Below are 20158 nucleotides of genomic sequence, written 5' to 3'. Positions count from 1 at the left end.
TCACGCGATAGAAATCTCGAGCTCATAATCTAATTGTTATTAGCATCATTCAACTAGTGGACTAATGCAAATCCTGCATTTTAATTGACTACGCTACTAAAGGACTATTAGTAATAGTCCTCGAGTAGCAAAATTGGCGCAATCGAGCGTGACGCGTTCTTTCGTTTTATTCCCAAATAGATATTTCTTCAACTTGCATTTGTTAACTTTATTATTGCCTTTTCTGTCCGACTAGTTGGGTGATACTAAAACAATTAGACCCTTCGCCCTCAAGGGCCACGGGTCAATAGCCAATTCGGCTTCGCCTAATGGGCTATTGACCCGTAGCCCTTGCGGGCGAAGGGTCTAATTGTTAAATAGCAGGGATTTTAAATGGTTTCCCTAAAACATCCTCCTTATCCTTAATAAATCTCGTTCCAGTGGAGAGAGAAAAAGAGGAAAGCAGGCTCGTGTCCAGGCTTCTGCTTTTCTTCTGCTGGTCACAACCCGGGCCTATTCTCTTTGCGGCTCGGACATACTCGGATCGACAAAAAGCCTGGCGAAAAATGTAGCTTAGTAGTTCTTTGCATGGATTGATCTGCATAACTTTAATACGTGTATTTTGATTCGTTCGTTAATCTGCACCTCTTTTGTTCTTTGTGCCAGGGGCATTGTCTGTGTTCTTGTTTTTCTAATAATAAAGAACCTTGTAAATGGTACGCGTCACTCCCTTTCAATCCTTCACATCACTCAGGGTGTGTAGTTGTTATAGACCCTATCATGGCTGCCAATTGAAAATTCTCTCGTAAGCATTTAAATAAGCCCAACTAACCTCGTTTGAGAGTTAACAGTCTTTTAAAATTATCAACTCAAAAACGGAGTTAGTTGGGCTTATTTTAATGCTTGCAAGAGAATTTTTAATTGGCAGCCATTTATGAAATGTCAGACGGCTTCTCGCACGCCTCTCGGGGACTGGGACGAGAAGATGTCGGACATTTCAGACTAGAGAAATTAAAGAAATAAGGATCAATTACCATAGACATTTGGGTTCCTCAGAACATGTTCGTTAAAGAGCCGTCTCGTTAACCAGAAAAGCTGAAGAGAAAGTTGCTTGGTGCAACCCCTCTAGAGCGCAACACTCGAAAAATGCTGCTGCGTTATAGTAGAACACGATTGTACTTTTCTGCAAAGCTTGCTACAGCGAGAACGTTGAGACATCTCCATTTTTAAGGGATGTTACACTTGGCAATAATTGTGCAACATTTGTTGCAACAAAAGTTGCGGGACAAATTTTTAAATTGCCTGGTTCAACGGCGCTTTAAATCGCGTTTGTACCAAAACCAGTTTTACTTAAGGAGCTCAGTCATGGTATTTTCAGTCAGTTTGGCCGCTTACAAAATTACCTTTGAAGGAGACCTGAAAATAATAGTTTTTTACGGTAGAAAAACACCAAAGAGATAATAATAAACCATAGAGGAACAAGGATGGTTGAGGATGGAGAAGATTGACACAGATAACAAATGACGAACTTGAAAAATTTAGGCTAAACTTTTCAAGATGGCAAACCGTGACGTAGCCGCTTTGTTAAAATAATTCAGAAATCACACTACGATCGTTTTTTTTTTCCTGTTTTTAAGGAAGCTCGTCATTTCAACTCCAAATACAGTTTAAAGTTTCCACAAACACTCACAAGATTAGCACTTCAGTCGCTATTACAAGTCGGAATACATCAAGTACTGTATCAAAGATGGCGGAACAGGCAGTTCAGGGAGTCTTTGTACCCTATTGCTGTCAACTCTCTTTCTGATTACGAGGCGGCAAAAATGTTGTAATGACCGCGGCGAGCTTGTCAACCGCACTAGTTTACTCCAGCCGGGACGCAACGCGCGCGAATTCGCGCGGCATAACTCGCGCGTGCTGGGCCTGTTCCCCTCGAACTCTAACAACAATTTAAGTAGCTCTGGTCTCAGTGCTGGCATAGCAAAAGGGTCTCTAAACACTACGCAAACTCCTTCGTGAAGCTGATCGACGTTTGCTCCGCGCTTGAGTAGAAGTTTGATGTGTTCTAATTGCGTTTCGAACGAATTGTAACTGTGTCCGTAAGAGAATCTCGTCACAGCTATGCTAAGCGCTGTGTTTTTTCCTCGGTCTGTGAAGTTCGGATCAGCGCCAAAGTCCAGCAGGATCTTGCTGCAGTCGCACGACGAATTCTGCGCGGCGAGAATCAACGGCGACGTGTACGTGGCTCCGTTCACATCCGCTCCGCCCTCCGTCAAGATCTTCACGCAATCAACGCTGTCGCCTTCCACCGCAACCATCAGCGGTGTCTTGGGTAACACGTCCACATCTTCATATACGTGGTTGGGATTTGCCCCCCAGTCTAACAGTAGCTTGGTGCACTCTGCGTGTCCTTGGGAAGCTAGGCATATCGGGGTCATGTTTCCACTCATTGTTGCGGCATCCACCTCAACACCTTCAGATAGAAGCAGCTCCATGCATCTGTAGTGACCTTCCTGGGCGCTCAGGTGCAGTGGAGTGATTTTTTCGGGGTTGGTCTCTGCGCGTGCGTTAGCTCCGGCGTCTAAAAGAATCTCAATACTCTCGTAGTGCCCGCGTTCTGCGGCAGCGTGCAGTGGTGTTGCCCCATCGATGACGCGTGCTTCCGGGTCTGCCCCTAGAAAAAAAACAGAAGCAAAACCTGAATTTTCTCTTTAAGCCATAAAATCTTGACATCTTATCACTCCAAAAAAGTTTCACGCATGCCAACATGAAAAATACCTGGAAACAACAGATCATTATCAGAATATAAATTTGACCCAGTCCCCAACAAACTGCCATCTCTGACAATTCATATTTGGAATAACACACAAAAGGATCGTTAAATCAAAAATTACATCTTGGCTAATGACCTTTGCACTGTTTTCTCTACAAAATTTCCCTGGACAAACTATTTCAAAGAATGTATTTTCTCTTTGCATTAAATTCATCTCTTGCAAATGTTCAGTAACATTAGGGTGGTATTTAGAACTTAGGCTCTCGAATGGGAAAGAAAAACCTTGATCTTGCATAATCTGAACACTGAGGTCGTGTTCCATAGGGATCGACCGTCTCTGGTTAGTTGGGTTGGTTAAGTTTTTTCGTGTGCAATAATTTGGGGTAAAACCGTTGTCAGCTAGTTTGGTTGATCAACTTTTTCAACTGGCCTCAAACCAGGTTGGAATGGTTGAAAAAGCACTTGTGCGATTATGTTGCATCAAGGAGTATTTCCAGGAGTTAGTGCAATTCAACGGAAAATGGTTGGAAAAGTGTTCTATTGAGATATGTCAAACACCTCAACCCAAACATGTTGCAGTTGAAACGAACCTAGAACACGACCTAATTGTTAGAGGAAGATTGTGTGAAAACTGATCAGCCTAAAGAGCGTCTGCCATGTGCAAGTATAAAACAATAAATACTTACTAGCACCCAAAAGAATATTAATACAACTTGTCAAGCCCTCCTGGGCAGCAATGAACAAAGGTGAGGCATTGTCCACAGTCAATAAGTTTATATCGGCTCCGTTTTTCAACAATAATTTCAAGCAATAGTCTTTTCCATATTGTGTGGCAGTAAATATAGGTGTGGCCCCATCAGTGTTCTGTATGTTTATATTTGCACCAGAGGAAAGAAGTAGTTCTATCAAGTCTTCACGGCCAGCATATGCTGCTTCATGTAATGCACTCCAACCGCCTACATCCTGACTGTTTACATCCAAACCACAGGAGGTCAAGAAAATCTATAAAACGTTTTTAAAAAAAATAAACAAATTAACACTCCTGCTATATAGACATCTCTAGTTTGTACTTTTCAGAGCAGATTTCTCTGGAAGATCTGACAAGAAGCAAAACTCACCATCTACTTACTCTGTGCTGAGATAACACAAAGTGTTCTGTCTTCAATTACAGACAACAATCAAAGACTTAACTGATTTATTCATTGATTACTCAATGATTCCTCTGATTACTGATTAGTTTAGTCTCATTATAGATGTGTTTATTTGCTATTATGATCTTTCAATGTGATTTGAAAATATCATTCAGTCACAATAATAACAGTTCCACAGCCCTGCTGAAACATTTGCCTGGATCCACTGAAATCCACCTCTCAGGACTGGAATGGAATGCTAGTCCATTGCAGGGTTACCCCCAGCATTAAATTTGCCGATACCCATTTATACACATGGGTGGAGAGAGGTACTGTGAAAGTAAAGTGTCTCGCCCAAGAACACAACACAGTGTCCCCGGCCAGGGCTCGAACCTGGACCGCTCGATCCAGAGACAAGTGCACTAACCATGAGGCCACTGTGCCTCCAATTATTGTATAGTAGAGTTAAGTTATTTGTAATTGTTATATTGTAGTATCTGCATGTCAAAAATTAATTTAAAAAGCACTGAATCACACAAAAAACAAACCTGAAAACATTCTAAATTGCCTCCTTTGACAGCAGCTACAAGCAAGCTCACTTCCTCGTCATTCATTATATTCACATCAGCTCCAAAGTCCATGAGCGCTTTCACACACTCAGCATGACCACTCACAGCTGCCAAGAAAAGAGCAGTTTCGCCACTGTAAGCTTTTGAATTAATGATGTCCTCACTTTTGTGTTCTAACAAGCTTCTTAGACAGCCAGTTTGTCCAGTGGCAGCTGCCTCGTGAAGAGGGAACCAGCCACGGTTGTCAGATACATCACAGGGAGATCCTGAGAAAGATAGTGGATATTTTTCAGTAGTAAGAATAAAATCTAAAATCATTCTCTAGGTAGAAGTATATAAAAAGCACAAGCTTTCAACTGCCTTAGCTACAGTTTTTGCCCTTTGAAGGCTGTAGTTAAGGCAGTCAAAGCTGGTGTTTTTTTTATATCCTTCTAGCCTGAGAACGATTTTAAATTTTATTATGATTCCTTTTGGCAATGGATCTTCTATATTTTCAATTTTATTATTGTTGCATTAGTTCTAAAACAAAGGTCTCCAGTGTCTCCTACGATAAGAGCCATAGAAGAGTTATATGAACGAGAAGTTGACAAAAGCAAGAGTGCTATCATAACCTTGCAGTATTGACTGAAATGTTCTAATTAGGAATAAAGAGTGTTGTACTTGTTTATATAGTTACACTAAGTCTATTCATTTGATAAGTTGTCATGACACAGTTGATTATTCTTTGAAAGCATGCATAATACCTGGCCCAGCCATTTGCATCTCATTGAATAAGAATAGCAACTATTGTTATATACCTCGTTCTTCAAAGCAAACCGACACATGTAAATGGTTGGGCCAGGTATTCTGCACTCGTTATTCTTCAACATCACTTTATAAGAAAGGCCCTAGGTGATTCTTGATGAAGCTTCACTATTACATATTTATTTATTTATTTATTTATGTACCATGTAAGTCCAAATTCATTGCTGAATATATAGGACTGCTTTAGCTAATAAACTAATAGATCAAAATAAATCGTCATCATAGTCAAAGAATCCCATACAAATAGCAAAATAATGCAAGTCTACGCGGTGAAAAAGAGTACAGACTTTGTCTCTAATCTGTAGTTTAATTTGTAGTGGTGTATGCGGTTTTATGTAATTCAAGATAATGCCAAAGCGATTTACAATACTGGGCCACTTATTTGCATATCCCTCAGTGCTTCTAAGAATGAAGGATATAGAAACAAAAGGAACCATTCAAATTCAGTGAGATGTAAATGAGTGGCCTGGTATTCTACAGTCTAGCCAATGATGTAGAATATAATAACACTGTGGCTACATGGCCGGCAGTGGGACAGGTTTTTTTAGAATACTCCATGTCTGGCAGTTAGTCTTTTTAGAATTTTTTTATAAAGTAAAACCCTGTAAAAAGAACTCTAGGACACGCGACCCCAAGGGGAATCGAACCCGGGTTGCTGACATGGCAAGCGATACTCACGACCACTGCACCACAGCAACCGGCCGGCAAATTTCGGATTTTTAATTATTTATAAGGTTACCCTTAGCATTATTGAAAGTTAACCATACACAGGCTAACCGGAGAGCTATTAAGGCTAACTGGAGTGCTTTTTAGGCTAACCACAGTGCTTTTTAGGCTAACTGGATATTTGCTATTCAAACGTTTTGACTGCCGGTCACTTTATAATAGTCTACGTTATAAATCCTGATATACCGGGTGCCGGGCTCACCAAAATTAGTATTCAGCCATATAAACAAGGATTTGACATTGTTAACTGAAATTAAAAAAAAAAAAAAATTTTGACTGCCGGACACGGAGTATTTTGAAAAACCTGTCCGGCTGCCGGACATAGAAACACAGCGTTATTTTAATTTTAATATCAGGTCCCAGTTTCTTCAAGGGATGGATAACACTATTTCCCGAATAAATCGCTATCCAGAAAAAAAAAAACAGAAAATAAGATAATGCATATGGATAGTTTTTTAAACGGTGAATAGCGTTATCTATCTTTTGAACAACAGGGCCACCGGTCCACATACTCGATCGCATAGTACAAAAGCTAAAATACTTACCAAGAGCAAGAAGCTGTTTTAGTGTTTCCTCGTCACCTTCACGTGCAGCTAATCCAACATTTGAGACTGTCAAGTCATCAATCCTATTGAAAAACTGTAGTCCATTGCGAATATTAACGTTTACTAATTGACCAAGCGCTCTCTGTTCGTCGGCCATCTTGAAAACTGTGAGACGATGAAGAACTAACACAGAATTTGATTGGACGACGATCTGTTAACCAATCACAATGCGTTTTGTATTTCTCCCATAGTCCTCGACGAGCTCCTCGTGAAGCACATGAAACATTGCGGTGCGTTCTTCACGGCGGTTCGTTGAATTTCGGAACTGAATTTCTACTCGTTTTTGAATAGTAGTGGTTATAATTTACCGTGAGCTCATAGGAAATTCGTTGGAAGGACAATGACGGCCTTTTTGCCGCCGAATTTGCTGGCATTATTCGCTCCACGCGATCCGATTCCTTACCTAGCACCTTTGGATAAACCAGCTTGGTTGAAACGACCATGGCCTTACAGCGGCCTTGCAACGTATGTCAGAGAATTTGAGGTAAGGAGCTTGTTTGCAACTTGTTTTACCATAGGAAAGTGTTCTCAATAGTGTGATCTTGAACTGATTAAGTAAAACAGGGTTGATTTCGTAGCCACAAGCCATCGGTGTGGTGTGTGGCGTTAATCAGATCCTGGTAAATCGATCAGATGATCTCTAAAGAAATAAGTTACATCAATTTTAGTTTGAGCTCATAGTCAGTTAATTAGGGTTAGTGTGAATATGGCAGGTGTTTATGAATTTTCAAACTTAAATAAAAACTACTCTTTACACATTGTTTTTTATAATAGATTTTTTTATTGCAACGTACAAAGATGAATAATTTCCTTATAGACCAAATGAACCCTCAAAATGTGGAATATCAAACTAGTTCGATTTGTGAAAGCTTGTGTCTTGTATATATCAAAGATCGTGTCAGTTGAAACCAAACAAAACAACTGTAAGTTAAAAATCTTGGAATGTTGTTTGTTGTTTTAGTATCACATCAACTACAAGCATATCACATTCAAAACCTTTCAGTGGTTTAACACATAGTAACCAGTTATATGTTACAGTTCAAACTGGCTATCTGATCTCGAACCTGCAAAGAAAATGAAACAAGTTCAAGATAACGGGAGTTCAAGGTAGCCAATAGTAAATGACTGAAAAGTATATTCAAGGGAAAATAATTTGAGTTCCAGATAGCTAGCAGGAAGTTTAGGATAACCAAGCTCAAGGTAGCGAAGTTCTACTGGACATGATCATGTCTTTAGTTTCAGATGTAAACAATTCTGATCTTCGTTGTTTTTAAAGGATCCTAACTTAACTCCCCCACCAACCCGAGGAGAAACAAGGGATGAAAAAACTGAACGAAAGGTAAAGTAGCTTTTATAAATAAATGTATACAATGTGAAAGAGAGTGGGCTGTGTTTCTTCTCTTTTTACTTGAAGTTCCAGAGAACATATTCATGTGAGAGACAAGAAAGGAGGCCTATATGTACATTTTTCGTTATTTTCGCTTCCCAAGTTCACAGATTTATGTAGTGAGCTGTAAGTTATTACAATGTTGATCAAAATTTATGCCCTGAAAATAATAAAAGGGTACAGTTTTTAATAGAAATCCCTTGTAGATTACCCTAAAGCTTCCAATTCAAAATCAGCCTAAAACTGTGGTTTATTACCATTCCCAGTTTTGATCTCAATGGCATTTTCATTTCAGAGGAAGGAAAAAATTGAGCGCACAACAAAGTTTCAAGAAGACCAGATAGAACAATGTAAGTGTTGATATTTGCCTTTGCCAAGTTTCATCTACAGTCCTATAAAGATAGTGGAGGTGCGGCGGCCTCATGGTTAGTGTGCTCGCCTCTAGATCAAGTGGTCTGGGTTCAAACCCTGACCAGGAACAGTGTGTTGTGTTCTCGGGCAAGACACTTTACTCTCACAGTGCCTCTCTCGCCCAGGTACATAAATGGGTACTGGGAAATTTAATGCTGGGGGTAGCCCTGGGATGGGCTAGCATCCCATCCAGTACGGGAGGGGAGGGGTAGAAATACTCTTAGTCATTTCATGCTATAGAAACTGGAGATAAGCACCAACCTGACTAGGGCCACTTGGCTTGTAAGCAGACGTTACCTATAAAGATACCACAAGGATCAAATGCTGCAAGCTCAGCTTTTTACCTCTTGTAATAAATTCTGGCCATACTAAATGTATTCATGTTGGACTCTTTTTGCAGGGGACCCTCATAATGATGCTAATGCAGTGGGAACTGATGCATTCAGGACACTTTTTGTGGGAAGAATTGTATGTAGACAATCTTTACTTCTTCACTGTATTATTGATCCTTCATATTCTTAAATCACACGATGAGCCCCACTAAATCACAAGATGAGCCCATTAATTTTTATGTTGTTCTTTTGGAGATGTAAAGTCATATCTACATGTATTTTTGCTCATATTTGTTATAGAATTATGATACCTCTGAATCTAAACTCAGACGAGAGATGGAGCTCTACGGGCCAATCAAAAGAGTGAGTGATAATGTTCTACATTTTACATAATTTGAAAGTATTCTATCATAGTTTTGATAGTGCTTACAAATGTGTACATCTGCAAAGCCAATAAGAATGTGATTTTGTATAAACTTGTGTTTTGTATTTTTTAATTTTTCCACTTGACAATTTGAATACAGCAGTGTTAAAATAAAGTGCAGTGATAGGAAAGTGGAAAGGGCACGATATAGCACAGGGCGCCCAGACGTTGAATAAGATTAATACGTGACATTATTCTGTTGGCGATTGCATTACAATTTTAGCCGTTTATAAGACAACGTATGAGAATGCTTCGAAAATTACTCTAAATGCTACGTGTAGAAAACAATTTGAATAAAATGGCTTACCTTGTGTTTGCATTGCGTTATTTTGATGTCTCTGGATTCCTGGAGGTGGTTTAGAGCCATTTAGGCAAGTTTTACTTTCTGGCGGTTTGCTTCCCCTAAAGAGAAACGAAAGGCGGGCGACCCACTGGCGTGACGGCATGCACTCAAAGCTCCGTAAATTCCACAGAAATGGTCTAATCTTGTCAAAATTGCCTCATGGCAGCTGTCGATAACTCTTCTTCCCATTCGCTTTCTCCCAAGGTTCCAACATCTTAATCGCCCGAGAATCGCTGGTTTTCCAGCTCTTGTTTTCCATTTCTGCTCTGTCTCGATCTGTAACCGATTATCTTGGGCACAGGATTTGAATTTTTAGCTTAACGACCGCGCCATCGTGACAAAGTCGCCTCCAACCGTCGAGAGGCACGGGGAATTGGTCAGTTACTCGTTGCCATCTCTCGCTGCAGTTAACATTGCTTTTAGGTGCTAAATTCAGCTGAACATTGTTTGCTTCTTGTATTTTTGCAGTTAACAATGCTTTTAGGCCCTAATTTCAGTTAACACTGTGGCACGGTGCAATTTGCATGATCAAAAAATGCCCCGTGCCTCTCGACGGCTGGAGGCGACTTTGTCACGATGGCACGGTCGTTAAGCTAAAAATTCAAATCCTGTGCCCAAGATAATCGGTTACGGATCGAGACGGAGCAGAAATGGAAAACAAGAGCTGGAAAACCAGCGATTCTCGGGCGATTAAGATAAACTTTGGAACCTTGGGAGAAAGCGAATGGGAAGAAGAGTTATCGACGGCTGCCATGAGGCAATTTTGACAAGATTAGACCATTTTTGTGGAATTTACAGAGCTTTGAGTGCGGGCCGTTGGGCCAGTGGGTTGCCCGCCTTTCGTTTCTCTTTAGGGGAAGCAAACCGCCAGAAAGTAAAACTTGCCTAAATGGCTCGAAACCACCTCCAGGAACTCAGAGACATCAAAATAACGCAATGCAAACACAAGGTAAGCCATTTTATTCAAATTGTTTTCTACACGTAGCATTTAGAGTAATTTTCGAAGCATTCTCATACGTTGTCTTAAAAACGGCTAAAATTGTAACGCAATCGCCAACAGAATAATGTCACGTATTAATCATATTCAACGTCTGGGCCGCCTGTGGATATAGTAAACTAATTATATGCCCTTTAATTAGATATTGTACATTAATTTTGGGATAAAAAGAAAACTAGTATAAAAGAGGTTAAATTCATCACCAATAGAGTAAATGTATACTTAGTTATATAACACATGAGAGTGTGATTTTGCCAATGGTAGGCCACTGGGTTGTGCTAAGTGCGTATGGTTTACCGGTTTCTTTTTGCTGTTTTGTTGACAGATCCATATTGTCCATAATGTAAACAACACCAAACCCAGAGGTTATGCATTCATTGAATATGAACATGAGCGGGACATGCATGGTATGTATCCAAAGATATTCAAAGAGTATTAAACTTAAATGAAAGCTTAGACTTGAAAATAAACACTTAAAAGTTATCTTAGGAGAGCTTGAGAGCTCAATTTGATAGTGGTTTTCAAAACTATGTGATCTCAGTTCAGTTCAAAAGACTGACTCTCGTGGCTTCCTCCAAGCAAAAAATCCCTTTTAGGATTGATCAGCCTGGAAAAAGTTCCCTATCCCAAGTTTAACAGGAATTGTAAAGTTTATGTCTTTAAACTTCTTTGGCTACTAGAATAATTGTTGAATTTGGCCAAGCAGTGTCCTGTTAGAAAATGAATCTGTGTTATGATTGTGTGCAGATGTGCCAAATAGTCTACAGACAGGAAAATTGCCCAAAATAAAAAGAATTTTAAAGAAGAAATTTTCAAAAAAGATTGCCCAAAATAAGACTTTGTTTGTCACTGAAAGTATGATTGAACTCCTGATTTCACATAACTTTGAAAACCAATACAATACTTGTTATTTTTGATTAAATATACTTGTTCATATCTGAGTATTTGGGATAAAAACAAAAGTGATGTCTTTTTGGTGAGGACACATTTCTAAGTGAAGACTGCACTGCTGTACCAGGTACAAAATGGCTATAAGAAGGTCTGACTCAAGGTACAATGGTAATGGTTGCAATAGTAGTCTTGCTTTGTTCTCTAAGTACATGTAAATTATATTATACAAGTACATCGGTGTGATTCTTTGTCTTTGACACATTATTACACCAGACCACCCACTCTAAAAGTTGGGCTTTCAGTTTAAGGTCGTTGCAGTTTTAGTTTAGCCTTTGTGAAGAAGTTTTCATTTTGTTTGGCTCACTTTTTGAAATAACACTGAAAAATGTTCAATAAAAACAGTAGTAGTCCTGTAAAATACATTTATTGTCTCAACATTGGCACACAATTTTTGCTAATGAGAATAAATTTAGAGTTATCAAATTGGCTGGGCTGGTTTAAGTTTGTGTAAAAGATAATGGATTGATTTTTTTGTTCAGAGAGTTATCTGAATTTACAATGCTATAATGTCATATTTTATTCATCAAATAAAACTGTGGGAGCATAAAGTACTCCTAGGAAATTAAAAACATGAAGTCTTTTTTTTTCTAAGAAAAGGGCCAGTAAACCTAAAAATTCTCTATAAAGTTTGAATCACATCCAGCTTCAAGGAAAGCTGTTTTTGTTCTATTTCCCTTAATAATGCCATCTACTTGTGGTCCAGTAGATTTAAACCTTTGCTATTTCTTGCATTGGACAATCAATCACCTTGCTTGTTTTAAGCTTTCTACCTGTTGTGGGCATTTTTTGCACCCCAGAACCTGGTTAAGTTGTGATCTAGGTGTAAAGCTCTGGAAAGTCCTGGTAAGCAGAGGTTTGTCTGACGTCTTTACTAAGTTTGGCTCTTTTGATCGAATCTTGCAGTGAATACTTTATCACTCACCATCACATGAAAGTGAGAGTAGTCTTTGATGAGCCAGTACTTGGTTAACTTTTCCCAATACTCTTGAATTGTCCTGAAAGATAATCAGGTAAAATGGTGGGTATAGGTGTCGAACAGGTAAAACTTCACTTTTTCAACTCAAAATACTTGAGTTCAAATTGATCTTTGGGCAATTTAGTTCATTTGGATGTCAACAAAAAGAACATTTAACCCTATTCCTATAAAACAATTGCACTGGAATGTAGAAGAGTGAAAGAAAGGCTTACATAATGATTGGAAATTAATTTTCTTTCAACATGTGACAAGTTTTGGTGAGCTGAAAAGGTACTGTAGAACATAAAAGCCTTCAAAGCAAAATAAATCTGAAACAGTGAAACATCCAAGCAACACTTATACAAAAGCAACACAAATATTCTTTTTACTGAAATTTTCTTGTAAAGGATCAAGCTGGGATACTTTTTGTTAAAGAGGGGATTTCTGGTGACCATAAGTCATATAGGAGCATTCTGATAACAACATTGGCCAACAAACTAGTATTTGGTTCCAAAAATGATACCAAGAGGGTTGTTTGTATTTCACTGAGACAAGAACATAAAAGAGTTGGTTTTCTAAGTGTTAAGACCATATGGTGGGCTATTGGGGAAGTAAAATAAAGGGGAAACAGGTGTGAAACCTGCCATGCAGGCTACAACGTGCGAAGGACATTATTATGTTTTTTTAAAACAAATAAATTGGACTGTTAAGCTGCACTGGAAACTGGAAGATGAAAGTTTAAAGTGTTAACTTTGACAATATAGGCAGGTGCAGCATAACTGTATTCTGGAAAGGAGCTTTCAGTTTCTCTTGCGATAAGCTGCAATGCAACATCGTGCTTGGCTTTTGAAACTGCACTTAAACCAACATTGAATCCAATTGCAGCACAGTGTCATTGCCTAATATTGATTTTTTTAATAACTATTAATTAAATATTCTCTCGGGTGAGTATTACCAAGGGAAGCCAATTAGCAATTTGCTTCCAAGTACCTTACATGTATAATTTTTTGGCTCCGTGTTAAGGTACTTTTCTGGGAAAAATTGCATTCATAGTTTCCATAGTTGAGTTATCTTGTGTTGCCATAACTCTATGGATACATTAACAAATTGTTTTTACTCTTTGCTAATAACATGACTGAAATTTCTTTGTTAAATGGTTGTCAACTTTTCACACTACCGTTGGTTTCTTCTTTATTTCCAAAAAAAGTTAATTTCAAACTCTCATTGCCTGTTATCACTAGCATGCCCTGTATTCAATTGACCCAAAGAAAGATTTTTTAGAGGGCAGGGGTAGGCCCTTTGATTGGCTTCCCTTGGTGAGGTCACTGGCTGTGCTGGTAAGGAACTCCAGTGACACACGCACACTACTGGAGAGCAATGAATGTCACCACTCTTTGCCGAGTAATGTTGGTTCAGTTAGGACCTGGCAAGAGTGTGAGTATTCTTACACTTCATATTTTTTCATCGCCTTGAATTCCTTGCAGTTGTCTGACAATAAGTTAACACATTTTGTCAGCTAGGAGATTTTGTTTTGATGTATGTAGACTACAAGTAATCCCTCGTTCACTTAGCGTGTGGTGTATGATGCAAAAGAAAACTGCAAGAGAAAAATCGCCACCCAAAATCCTGAAGGCGTGAAAAGCGCAATCTTGCACTCGATCTCATATTTTTTTACTCACAATTTTCTTTCATGTTACACATGACAAACTAAGCGAGAGAGGGACTGCTCATAGTCTATGATTTATCACCAAATTCTCTGAACTGACAGAAATGTTTGGTAATCAGATTTTTAACTTGGGATGGAAAGTAAACAAATCCAGAGAAATTAATAATGAATGAAAACCAGGGTTCTTTGGCAGTGTATGTTGGTGTAAAATGTTCTTGTGGGCTTTGTACAACTTCTTGCTCCTGGCGTCTTTTTGCAGGAAATTGAAAACAATTTTTCCCCTTGTTGTCACTTGAAAATCTTAAAATTATTGTATAAATCACCCTTTACAAATGAGGAGAGAAAGTCTGCATTAGTACAGCTGTAACGTGTCAGTACACTAGGTATATTATATTACAGAGGAAAGGTATTTTCAAATACCTGTACCCATTTATATGACTGTATCTTTCTTGTAGTCATCATCAAGTTTCTTAGATGTAATGAGTTCTAGAGCTTGACAATTCTGTCAGTATTCAACCTTGACTTAATTCCGTTTCCTGCAGTGGGAAGTGCTGCCAGGAAATTTCAACCTAATGTACCTAAGTGTTGCAGTTGAACTGATGTTGACCCACTTTGTTCATTTTTTGGGAAGCAGCATGTCCTTTAGGTGATAAACCCTTGAAATTATTTTGAGGTAAAGCAGCTTATCCACGCTATCATGCAGTCAACCTTCAGTTATACAGAATTTTTCTGTTTTTCTGAATTTAATTCAGTAGTGGCTTATAGAAAAGTGAATGTAGTGTAATGATAATTCCACAAAGTGATGCAATAAATTTTGGATTCAATAAATTATGCAACTTCTGGCCATACTTGCCCTCAAGTTCAAGGCTCTTTATGTGAGCTTCTCATGATCTGAATGACTTGAGATGCGACTGCACTTAAGAGACAACGCAAATTGTATAAAGAAGGGAACAACCCAGGCCCATAAAAAAATGGTGACATGGGTGCACTTGGTTGGTAAGTTAATTGGCAGTGATAGGTGTGACATCAATGGCAAAGACTATATTGACTCATTTTGAAGAAAAAAATAAAAACAATACAGTTCTGGTGAAAAAAAGTTCTTTCTTCTACTGAAATAAAAGCTGCCAGCTTGCAAAATGCAGGCAAAAATGGTCTGGTTTTTTAAAGAAAAATATTTGTTGCACATTGTTGTATGCAAGACTTGTAAGTCTGCAAGGTCAATATTGTCTCTGCCAGTGATGTATTCAGGTAAGTGTCATGCATCCCTTGAAACTGCTATACACATTATTCCACTAATAATCTGACATTATTAACATTTGCACTTGTTTTGTGTTTGTGTTGCAGCTGCTTACAAGCATGCTGATGGAAAGAAGATCGACGGCAGGAGGATTGTTGTGGACGTGGAGAGAGGTCGCACAGTCAAGACATGGAAACCAAGACGACTTGGTGAGTTTACTGTGATGTAAATGTACACTGTAAAGTTACCACTCTCACACAGTTCTGACATTGTTTTGAAGTGGTGACAGGGTAAAATGTAAAAAAAAAAAATAAATAAGTGACCTATATTTACCCTTGGCAGTGTTTATAACCCAAATGCTAATGGGGCCAAGCAAACAAGTGAAACAAATAAGTCAATTTGAACAGAAAAGTGTTGAGAATCCCAACTGGCCGGAGGCAAACCAGTTGTATTTACAAGCGTGGCTGAGGTTTTGAACTTGGGACCACCATAAAACAAATTCCAGGGTGTCGTCAGAACAGAACTTGAACCCTGGGCTACTGGATTGTGAGTCAGACGTGCTGACCTTTGGGCCACGCTGTTGTTTTGTGGGAATTTCACTCCCTTATCAAAAGTGATATCAAGAATGAAAGACTCAAACTTAGTCGAAGACTTAATCAAATGCTTGTGGTAATCTGCCCTTGGGGGTTGGTAAGACTTAGTTGAATGGCCAAACAAACAGCATCACGTTTCTTATCGTCACTGACTGGCGAGTTTTGTGAGCCAAATTTCTCTATGCTTAATTATGGCCCAGCTCTCGATAAACCGCTGCTTGTAAATATTGCTGGGACAAGTACCTTAAATTCTAAAAAAATATTGAGAGCAAGGAGCAAAATAATACTGTCAGTTGCCAGCTAGTCTAATTTCTGGACGCACAATTTTTAGCCAAACCCTAGCCCAGGAACCATCTAACTATTAATTTTGCATTCAAAGAAAGTGGAATCTAGTGTTATGCTTTCCAAACTGAAGGACGTCTTTTTCTATGCAGGGGGAGGACTCGGTGGCACTCGTGTTGGTGGCCCAGATGAGAACATCAAGCATTCAGGACGCGTGGAGAATACAGAGAGATACGAGTAAGCAGCATTGGTTTACTGACACTTAACAAGCTGAATGCCTTTCAGTTTGCAATGCTAACTGATCCCAACCCAGTATTTATCACTGCAGTTTATTATTTTTTTTGCTATTCTTTTAACAAGGCTTCTGTCCTGCCAGCTACCAAGCCAATATTCATGCGTTACCGTGTGGCAAGAAATTTTTGCGGGTTCTAAATTTTGTGATTGTTGCCGTATTTTTCCGCGATCGGCAGAAGGAAGTTCCCTCAAAAATTTTATCGTCAAACATTTGTTCCACCGGCGAAATTTTAGTTGCAAACCTTATTATGTAGAATCTTCTTGATTCTATTTATTTAAAAAGACATTTAAATAAAACGGTGAAATTGCCCATGGTACACTACAGGTGTAGCTGCGAAAAAGTTTATGGAAAAGTTTCGTCTGAAAGTACTATCAGCCGCACTGGGGCAAGACGTAATTGTAACAGAGTGACTGATTAGTGTAATACCAAATATATGCCGAAAATGTTGTATTTCAAATAAACTCGACTTTGGGTTTCTGAAAATCGCAAAAATTGATAACCAGCTCGCAAAACCAGTCTTTCTCGATCGCAAAAATTAGTTCCCGCAAAATACAAAAAATCGCCGATCTGCGAAATAGAACTCCCGCAAAAATTTGGAGCCACACATTACCATTTTCCACTGTTATTGAACCAGAATAGCTCGTGCAGTTTTAGAGCTGTGAAATAATCAAACAGTAACGCTTAACGGCGAGTGACTGGCCTGCTTTGGATTCAAAGATTAGTTAATTATTTTATGAAAATGTGTGGATTCCTAGTCATTTTTCAGCATAAGTTTTGCCAAAAAATTGCGCAACCGACCAAGCTTCTATAATTGTTGTCATCTATTCTTTCACTTGGCAGGGATCGCGAAAGAGATAGGGGGGACAGAGGAGATCGTGACCGAGACCGCGAGCGTGAGCGTTACAGGGAACGTGACCGTGATAAAGATCGTGAACGTTACAGGGAACGTGACAGAGATCGTGACCGCGACCGTGACCGCGAAAAGGAACGTCGGAAACACAGAAGTAGATCACGCGAAAAAGACCGTGATCGTGATCGCGACCGTGACAGGTGAGAAAATGGTATTTTTCTGATGCAATCTTTGTGATAAGAACAGATCGTTTTCACTGCCACGCAATCAAAAAAGTTGATAAATCAAAAACCAATCAGTCACGAAATCGTGATGTTATAGAAGATATGTAAAGAAGACACTTCTCCAAGTTTTAGGTCTGTGCTTTTTCCCAAACTTCAGATATTCGTTGAAACGTTTTCCACAAATTTACAGAGCCCAGTGAGGAGCCGCCATGTTGGAACTTACTTTGGCTATCTTGGCGACTGATTATCTGTACTGGACAAACCTGTAAATGAACAGTTTTCCTAATGCTCTAACTTCTAAAAAGGCTAAACATCGCGAGATAAGTATCTATTTTTCGACAAACGCGATCATAGCTGTCACGCACCGTCATAACTCCGAAATTCGAATTGGTCTGGTTTCCAAACGAAGCACGCTACTGAGCTGAAAAGTTGTCAGCAGATGTAACAGTAGCACATCTTATGCCTGATGAGGATAAAAACTTTGGTGGCTCTTTAGTTTTGGATTTTAGAACTTGATGACGTCGGGTGAAAACGATCAATAATAAGCCTTGGACCTTGGGTCTTTGATGAGTGTTTTACACACGATTGTGTGACATCCTTTTTCGTCACCAGGGATAGGGAGAGGCGGCGTGATCGTGACCGTGACCGTGACAAAGATCGTGGTGATCGTGGTGATCGCGGGGATCGTGACCGAGAAAGAGAGCGTGACAAAGAGCGTGATCGGGATCGTGACCGTGATCGTGAAGGAGAAAGAATCAAGGAAGAGCCAAATGGTGAATACCCAGAGTATGACAACGAGAGCCAAATGGACAACAACAATATGGAGATGGTGGACTGAGGTAAGATCAGTTGATTTGTTGTGCCAATTCTCAATTAACAGACCAATTTTGATATATTAAAATTCAGCCGAACACAGTAGACCTCAGCACGAGGCTCTGGGGAATAAACCCCACAAACTCTGTAGTTATTCCCCAGAGCCTTGTACTGAGGTTTATTGGCTGAATTTTAATGTATGGAAATTGGTCCTTTTTCTTCATGTTTAGTATTTAAGGGGCTTAGTCACAGCATTTTGAGTAATTTTGGCCATGTACAAAATGACCTTTCAATTGAAGGATATCTGAAAATAGTAGTTTACTAAGATAGAAACACACCAAGGAGATAATAATAAACCATAAAGGAACAAGGATGGTTAAGGATGGAGAAAATTAACTTGGATTACAAACAACGAACTTCATACATTTAGGCTGGTTAGTTGATCGGCTAGTTGAGGGTGGCGTGATGATGAAATGCGAGTGAAAAAAGGGGGGGGTGGGATGGGGGTGGGGGTCTTTGCCCATTCTTCGTTCTTTGTTCTGATCTCGTTGCGTTGCTCTTCATCTAACCAGACGCCTGGAAGAGATCACACCTATATACTTAATAAGAATGCTTGCAGATCATTTAAATTCTACTCTCTTCAATTAACGACTTAAAGCTACAAAATTCTCCCCAGTTGTTTTCACTTGTTTTGTGATGTAGAAAAGCTTTCCCCTCACGCAGGTTTTTTGTTCTTTTTGCAGATTTTACTGAAGGACAACCTCTGGAATGACCGTTCTCTTTTACGCACAAGAACCTTCTCAAGAAACAAACCTTGAACACCTGCACTTAACGTTCTTAGCTAGAAAATTCCGTTGTCGATTCGTTGTGTGACACGAAAGCTCTGTTTCTCTATGAGCATTGTGTGACTACTCAAATGACGGTGACAAAAGAGGCTACCAGTTAGGTGATCATGCAATCCTCATGCCTGCAACTTAAAAAGGCTAGTTCACTTTTAAAAGCAAAATTTGTGTAAACGACTGGAAATTCGAGATTAAAAAATAATCCTTAAAATAGTTTTAGTGCTGTGGAAGTGAATAAGTTTACCCATTCATTGGCTCTTATGTCGCAGGCTGAGGTTTGTTTTTTTAGAATGTAATGTAAGTATCTTTTTTCTCTCTTCCGTTTGGGCAAAATTGTCGCTGTTTATGATGAATAGCCCGACTGTCATTCCGGTGAATAGTTATCATTAGAGACAATTTCAGACAACATGCATCATTTAATACTGCATCTTCGTACTCCTCGAATTTTACAGTCACATAATTACTCGGTAGTTAATCTTATTTTATATTTTAGTTCATAAATGGCTAGTTCTCTTTTTACCATACTGGAATGTAATCGCCGAGTTTAAATAAATACGAAAGAACTGTTGACTCCACTTTGCTCTTGTCTTATCACATTGAGCAAAACGCCGAAGACTCAAGATGGTAGGGTCTGGTAGAAATTGTAGCTGCGAAAACTGCAATAGGCCACGTTCGATATCTCAATATTCTAACATGGCTCCGAGGCTTTCAAGACAAAATTGCACGAGACTTGGATACAAAGGAAATAACCACCAAATGTAGAATATTGTTCTGAAAGCCTCTGAGCCATGTTAGAATATTGATTTATCGAGCTTGGCCTATTACTGCGCTTTTTTTGCGCTCGTATGAAGCTCGATGATCCCAAGTTGCTACTGTGAGCTACTGTATGCCATTCCCCCGCAAGTCAAAAATCATCAAGAATCTGTGGCTCTAAAACCTGCTGAATAACTAGCAAGCGTAGAAACGCTGA

The 20158-nt window shown here is 39.2% G+C and overlaps 2 protein-coding genes across 2 annotated transcripts; one reads left to right on the top strand and one right to left on the bottom strand.

Annotated features, from left to right (window-relative positions):
* Positions 1 to 1155: 1155 nt before the first annotated feature.
* Positions 1156 to 6692, bottom strand: LOC110044478 (uncharacterized). Its single transcript, XM_020750032.2, has 4 exons — positions 6527 to 6692; positions 4431 to 4717; positions 3439 to 3754; positions 1156 to 2653 (listed from the first exon to the last, which is right to left on the bottom strand). Exons 1-4 carry the CDS (start codon positions 6681 to 6683, stop codon positions 1692 to 1694), a joined length of 1722 nt encoding a protein of 573 aa, XP_020605691.2. The 5' UTR covers positions 6684 to 6692; the 3' UTR covers positions 1156 to 1691.
* A 71-nt stretch (positions 6693 to 6763) lies between these two features.
* LOC110044475 (U1 small nuclear ribonucleoprotein 70 kDa-like) lies at positions 6764 to 19763 on the top strand. Its single transcript, XM_020750028.2, has 11 exons — positions 6764 to 7070; positions 7863 to 7925; positions 8269 to 8323; positions 8785 to 8852; positions 9017 to 9079; positions 10806 to 10887; positions 15397 to 15498; positions 16317 to 16401; positions 17300 to 17509; positions 18146 to 18372; positions 19090 to 19763. Exons 1-10 carry the CDS (start codon positions 6927 to 6929, stop codon positions 18369 to 18371), a joined length of 1098 nt encoding a protein of 365 aa, XP_020605687.2. The 5' UTR covers positions 6764 to 6926; the 3' UTR covers position 18372; positions 19090 to 19763.
* Positions 19764 to 20158: the final 395 nt, after the last annotated feature.

This window comes from Orbicella faveolata, unplaced genomic scaffold (genome assembly GCF_042242905.1).
Source record: "Orbicella faveolata isolate gen_17 unplaced genomic scaffold, um_ofav_v1 contig_2, whole genome shotgun sequence".
Lineage (NCBI taxonomy): Eukaryota > Metazoa > Cnidaria > Anthozoa > Scleractinia > Merulinidae > Orbicella > Orbicella faveolata.
This window is presented reverse-complemented; position numbering and strand designations above follow the sequence as displayed.

What these genes read in the sequence shown, in the direction of transcription:
- LOC110044478 (XM_020750032.2), bottom strand. Translation starts at nt 6,683, where the DNA reads ATGGCCGACGAACAGAGAGCGCTTGGTCAATTAGTAAACGTTAATATT. An exon ending in GCAATTTAGAATGTTTTCAG is followed by an intron (nt 3,755 to 4,430) that starts GTTTGTTTTTTG and finishes AACGTTTTATAG; the next exon opens with ATTTTCTTGACCTCCTGTGG. An exon ending in TAATATTCTTTTGGGTGCTA is followed by an intron (nt 2,654 to 3,438) that starts GTAAGTATTTAT and finishes TTTTTTTTCTAG; the next exon opens with GGGCAGACCCGGAAGCACGC.
- LOC110044475 (XM_020750028.2), top strand. Translation starts at nt 6,927, where the DNA reads ATGACGGCCTTTTTGCCGCCGAATTTGCTGGCATTATTCGCTCCACGC. An exon ending in CGTATGTCAGAGAATTTGAG is followed by an intron (nt 7,071 to 7,862) that starts GTAAGGAGCTTG and finishes TTGTTTTTAAAG; the next exon opens with GATCCTAACTTAACTCCCCC. An exon ending in CGTGATCGCGACCGTGACAG is followed by an intron (nt 17,510 to 18,145) that starts GTGAGAAAATGG and finishes TTTCGTCACCAG; the next exon opens with GGATAGGGAGAGGCGGCGTG.